This window comes from Eucyclogobius newberryi, unplaced genomic scaffold, assembly GCF_026437365.1.
Source record: "Eucyclogobius newberryi isolate DKJ021-1_F unplaced genomic scaffold, fEucNew1.0.hap1 SCAF_15, whole genome shotgun sequence".
In the NCBI taxonomy this organism is placed as follows: domain Eukaryota; kingdom Metazoa; phylum Chordata; class Actinopteri; order Gobiiformes; family Gobiidae; genus Eucyclogobius; species Eucyclogobius newberryi.
In genome coordinates this window covers 6,045,561-6,051,561 of record NW_027315779.1, presented here as the reverse complement: position 1 = coordinate 6,051,561, position 6,001 = coordinate 6,045,561, and the positions used below count along the sequence as shown (strand labels likewise).

The following is a 6,001-nucleotide window of genomic DNA, read 5'->3' as shown; positions in this document are numbered from 1 at the left end:
TTTGCAATCTGTTCACTGCATTTACCACATTCACGGCTTTACGGGATGAAAAGGACAATACTATAAGAATGTACTTTAAAACACGATTCTCATCTCATCTGTAAGTAATATTGTTGTGTCAGTTAAGATCAACTTTTGATATAAAGGAATGCTATTACAAACTTTTATAGAAGCTTTTATTTTCAGACATTCTCACACATTTTGTAACCCTAACCCAACAAAACAACAAACAAAACAATTTTAAATATGGTGCACATAAATGTAACTTTTTCGCAAACAATATATATATTTCATTAAAAGATTATGTGCAACTGTACCATAACGTAACATTATTTTAAAGACTAAAGGTTTGTGCAGTTTTGTGCTATGCATTTTTGGGAAACGTATTATTAGGCCTTTTACTTTGTCACAGAAGAAAACAAAATGATTAAAGTGGTTAGAACAAGTAGAAAGTTTGTCGCAGTAGTTTTGACGGCGAGGGACGATGGAGACGTTTCCATGCCCTCAAAGGAAAAAGTACAAGTGTCAACGTTCCCCACTTTGTCCACTACCAGTATCTGCATGGAGGGTGAGCAGCAGGAGGCGCTGAAGGACACTTTGGTGCTGTTTTGGTTTTGGGGGTCCGGACTCGTGGTGAGGGTCCCGTTGCCCTCTTTCAGACTGACCCGCTCCACACCCGTCCCATCGGCGCCGTCACTGACCCGCGCCGAGAACGACCACTGGAGCGAGCTGCAGTTCACGGAGCAGTTGGACCGGAGACTCAAGAGTTCACACACAGGAGCCGAGAAGTCCGTCACCTGGAGGAGGACGAGGGCACAGACATTAGGCAATGAGTGCTGCAATTACACATAGAGGTGTAACGACAAAAGTTAACACCTCCATATTTTTTGGAGTATCTCGATAAGGATATTCAGATGATATTTAAATAGCTGAAATGTGACTTTAAGTATTGCACAAAACCATAAAATGAACCGCAAAAGTGCAGAAAAATCACGTTATACCCTTGTGTAAAAGGTTACACTAGTTTACACTAGTTGGTCCTGTTCAGTTTATTTTTTATCAGGTACTTTTATTCTAATTTTGCATATCTCCATAACAACAAATGCGATTTTTTTATACATCTTCCACCTCTGATTACATGATTCATTAAAAGGTGTATGCAACTCTATCACACATGTGGAACAATGTAATGGAACATTCTAGGCAAAGCAATAACGTCTCCATGGAAACAATGAAAAATATAGCCGCAAGCGGCAATGATCGGCCCTCGCCACGCCGCTGCCACGCCGTAAGAGAAGGGGGCGCTAACGCGCCCCAATTGTCCTTTTATTACATCTACTGCTGAATTTGTGACGCTGTCACATCTTCCACCCTTTGTTTTACCATTCAAAAAGCAATTTTATTTTGAATTAATGGCAAAATGTGACTCTTTGAATAAAAATGTGTATAACTTTTACCCCTGAAGATGAGTCTCACCAAATTTCAGGTTAATAGGGCTAACGCCCAGGGAGGAATTCGTATAAAGCAGGGGTGTCCAAACTTTTTTCACCAAGGGCTGCATTTTGAATCTTAAACGGGGCAGAGGGCCACAAACCAACTTGACAACTTGACTTCGAATTTGTTGAATGACAAAGTGAATAATTCAAAATTTTGCATTTGATGTAATTGCGATGAGCCTCTGTGATAAAATGTGAATATATGATTATATTTCTGTGATGTATTTTATCTGCATAATAGTGATATTTTATCTGCATCATTAGTCTAAGAGAAGAACGGGTGTGTGACAAACTGCATTTGTGAAGGGGTCGTAAAGATGGGCCAAAGGATGTTTACCCTAGGAGGGGTGATAACCCAGAGGAGTCTGGGTAATGTTTACCCAAGGCTTGATCTCTACGGAAAAATACCAAGTGCCTTGATGTGAAGCTGACCAATGAGAAATGTGACCCGCCTATTCCAGAATATCTAATAAAACCAACCAGCATGGGAAAAAACGGGGTGAGACGCGGGGGTGAGACGCAGGAGGGTCACGCAGGCTGCTTACCACAGCTTGCGTGATCAGTCCCCGCGTTTTCTCCCATGCATGCCATACAAATGTCTGACATTTCTGTGTCGTTTCATATTCTAAGTTAAATTGTGTGCTCAATGTGTTAAGGAATAGCATCGGTGTATGTCTAATTCCCTGACATTTTCTGGTCCTTCGAGCCGGATGACAAGCTGCCCTTCGCGGAGATTGACGGGTGAATCGGTGAAGTCTGTGCACAGCTAAAAGAAGTCCACTTTTCCCCGTGGCCGCCCATCGCACCTCATTCTCCGCGAGGAGAGCGCGTCGTTTCGAAGCGGCAGGAGAACACAGGCGACAAAGAAGGTCAGACAAAATTTTGTGTGTGAAAAAGAGTTAGCCATGAAACGTTTTATGCATTAGTTTGATATTTACTGGAAAAATATTGTATGCTTTTATGCGCAGTTAGGTATTACTGAGGAAATACCCAGTTTCATATTACTGAGGAAATATTGTAAGCTTATGGACAAGATAAGTTTCTCACATAAGCAAGGAGTTTGATTATTGCTGGAAAAATAGTTCTCACATAAAGGAGTTAAATTGCTCACCACGAGTTAAGTTTCTCACCGAAAGAAAGTCATGAAGCCTTATGCCGAGTTGTTACTGACATAAAGATGTGTGAATGTAAGTAAGTAAGAGAGAAGTGTGAATGTGTGAATGAGGATTAATAAGTGATTAACTAACAAATGTGAATCACAATTAATCATACAAGGGTCACAAGGCGTTATTTTGAGAGATCTAAAATTTGCAGTCACGGGTGAATCTTTAAACACCTAGCATTATCTCCGGTGGAAAATCAATAAGAAATTCTACTAGAAGCTTGAGATATGACGTGTCTGTAAAGCAAGTAGCATTTCTCTCAGACGACCGAGACCGCATAATGCCAGAATTATCACCCCAAACTGTAAAAAGACAAAGGAAAAGTCATAAGAGGATTTTGGAGGGAGACTTCCAGGGTGCTCAGATGACGTGGCAGAGAGGGGGAGATAAGGGGGGTCAACAAGGCAGGAGAAGGGAAAGCAGTTCAGAGGACGCTCTGAACTGATGAAATAAGGAATAAATTAGGAACTAAACTCAGCTGGTTTTAAATTTTAGTATTTGAGAGCTCTGTAGAACAAATTTAAGAATTTTGTTTGATTGACAACAATCAATTATAAAGATTGTATTAAACTTGATAAGAGATGAAGATGAATTCAGATTTTTATAGATGGCCAATATTTTGGGGAATGTGATCACAGACAGGACACTTCCTGTCCCCGACATAGAATACAAAAGTCGTGTTTTTTGTGTGCACCGAACAAAGCTACGTTTTGTTTTGTTTTGTTTTTTTGTTTTATTTTTGGACTTGACAAAAAATATTGTTTGGACTTAATGCATGACTAGATCAAAGTACAGGACGAAAAGACAGAAGTGTTTTTAAATTTAGGATCAAATACAGGCACAGGCCTGGAAGTGATAATGTGGGTAAATGAATGACTACTGATGTTTTTGGACATAGAACGGGCAGTAAGTAAAGTGATAGTAAAAGTATATCAGTAACTCATTTATTTGTATTATCATGAGGAAACCTCGTTGCATGTAGACGTAAGTGAGGGAATAAGTTAAATAGTGACGTCAAATGCCCTCCCAGGAAAGACATGAATGTGTCATTAACTAAGGCAATTGACGCAGAAGTGGGGGAACATGGGACACCAAGTCATAAAAATAGTCAGAGATAAGGGGCTATTGACTGGCAAAGACTCTGGAGGAGTGTAGAGCAGCGTAATGCAGGAGAAGAATACATTTTATGAGACCCGCAGATTACCTGAAGATAGTGAAAACTTAACAGGGGGATGGGTGAATCAATACATGGGTTTAGAAGCAGAATGACAGGGATATTTTAAAGATAACTAACGGGAATCCCAGGGGATGCAGCGTCTGTTGTTATATCAGCAGCAAGGAGAAAGGAAAAGCAGGTTACAAGTGAAGGTAAGAGTAAGTGAAAAGAGAGAAAGAAAAAGCAGGTTTAGAAATTTGGAAATGGGTGTTTCCTCCGTTACGAGAGGAAGACAGAGAGGAAGACAGAGAGGAAGACAGAGGGGAAGACAGAGAGGAAGATGACGTGACAAAGAAAAGACAAAGAAAGTAGGCAAAAAGGGTTGATAAAAGAGACTTGCCTTATGGACAAGGGGAAGGTTTAGAATAATTTTGATTTTTAATACACATATAGACTTGCTAGAACAAACTAATACACAATGTTTGTAAAGCATCACATGAGCAGGTGTGAGAGATTGAGTTTGAAACTCACCTGAAGCACATATAGAAGATTAGAACATATTACATTAGATGGGTGACCTTATGCAGGCCACACAAACAGAGGAGATGTGAAATTATTAATTATGTGAAGAATACTCTAAGTTGGGAACTGACCCTTATGGCCAGCTCAACGGGGAATTATTGGGATAATTATTGTTATTGTTTGATGTATTTGAAACACACACACATACACACACACACACACACACACACACATACACACAGACACTACATACATACGCGCGCACACGTGGACACCAGACATTTAGAGTTTGAAACATTTAGAGTTTGAAACATTTATAGTTTGAAACATTTAGAGTTTGAAACATTTATAGTTTGAAACATTTGGAGTTTGAAACAAATGGTGGTAAAACAGATTTACAAGTTGCAGATCGCAGAGGCTGTGTCAGATTACAGACACACAGGTGGGGGCCCAGCGCCGTGGAAGGGGGGGCTCAGCCAGGGATGTGACCACTGAACTGTGAAAGGTCAAGAGGTGACATTGCGGAGTTGGAGTGACAGACGCAATTCCATCTCTTCCTTGATTACATCTTGGATTAGTGAATGTTGTAAACTATCTGGATTATTGAATTTTGTTTAAATGTAGAATTATGTAGTAGTTTGACAAATGGGCAAGGCCATTTATCAAAAGGGGGGATGTACGTGTAAACAAATATTCCGAATCAATAATTACAAAAAAAAAAAAAAAAATGTAAATAAGAAAACTGTTTGAAATACACTGAATTGTCGAAAAGACTTTGTTTATCACCACAGCAGATCGTGTTGGAGATGTGGTGTTTACAGAGACCGAGCCAGGTGGACGAGCAAGGTGGACGGAGCCACACCGTGTCGTCCTCACACCGACCATTGGAGGGACGAGAACATGGGTGCTCTCATGGGAAAGTGAGAGAAATGTCTGGACAACACAGCGGCAGATCAATAACATCGCAGACGCAGGACTTTGTTTGTATGAGTTTTGTCCAGAGTCTACGGCAAAGTACTATACTCTTCTACGATGAACGAGAGCCAGAGGCTACGGTGCGCAGAGTACCATACTCTGTGGAAAAGAATCAACGAGTTATCATCATCAAGTGATGACGGTAATATGGGTGCTGAACACCTGTATTATGCACGGGACAATCGGGACAATCGGGACAAATGGGACAATCGGGACAATCGATCAACATACACAACTGTGTATACCGGTATATGAAACATACACAGACCAGGAGAATAGAGGGAAGAAAATAAGTGATCAACTTGAAAGGTTATGAAATGCATGATGTATAATGTACAATGTACAATTGACATGACAGAGGCTGAAGAAACACAATGGCAGATTACACCACAGCCACTGTTGTTTGCACTAACTAAGAGTTTTTTTATCTGCTACAACATAACTACATGTAATGTTAATGAGATTATGAATTGAGATGGGAAATGTACCAGTTCGTATGTGTCAAAGGTGTGACCGAAGCGAGCAGCGGAAGAAGGTCTCTTAAGGAACCAAGCGAGGACGTATGGTGATGTGGAGACACAGTGCTGAGGGCACTATGTATCTCTTTTGTGATCAGTATCACCCAGAACCATACCGCAGGGTCAAGGTCGAGAGGTTGGTGGACAATCTGGTTCCAGTAGCACCTGATA

The 6,001-nt window shown here is 40.6% G+C and overlaps 1 protein-coding gene across 1 annotated transcript in view; it reads right to left on the bottom strand.

Annotated features, from left to right (window-relative positions):
- Positions 1-346: 346 nt before the first annotated feature.
- Positions 347-6,001, bottom strand: part of LOC140360565 (von Willebrand factor A domain-containing protein 7-like) — a 31,526-nt gene continuing 25,871 nt past the window's right edge. The window contains exon 16 of the mRNA XM_072445816.1: positions 347-797. Coding sequence (XP_072301917.1) covers positions 399-797 — 399 coding nt within the window. The 3' untranslated portion in view covers positions 347-398. The remainder of the gene's footprint in view (positions 798-6,001) is intronic.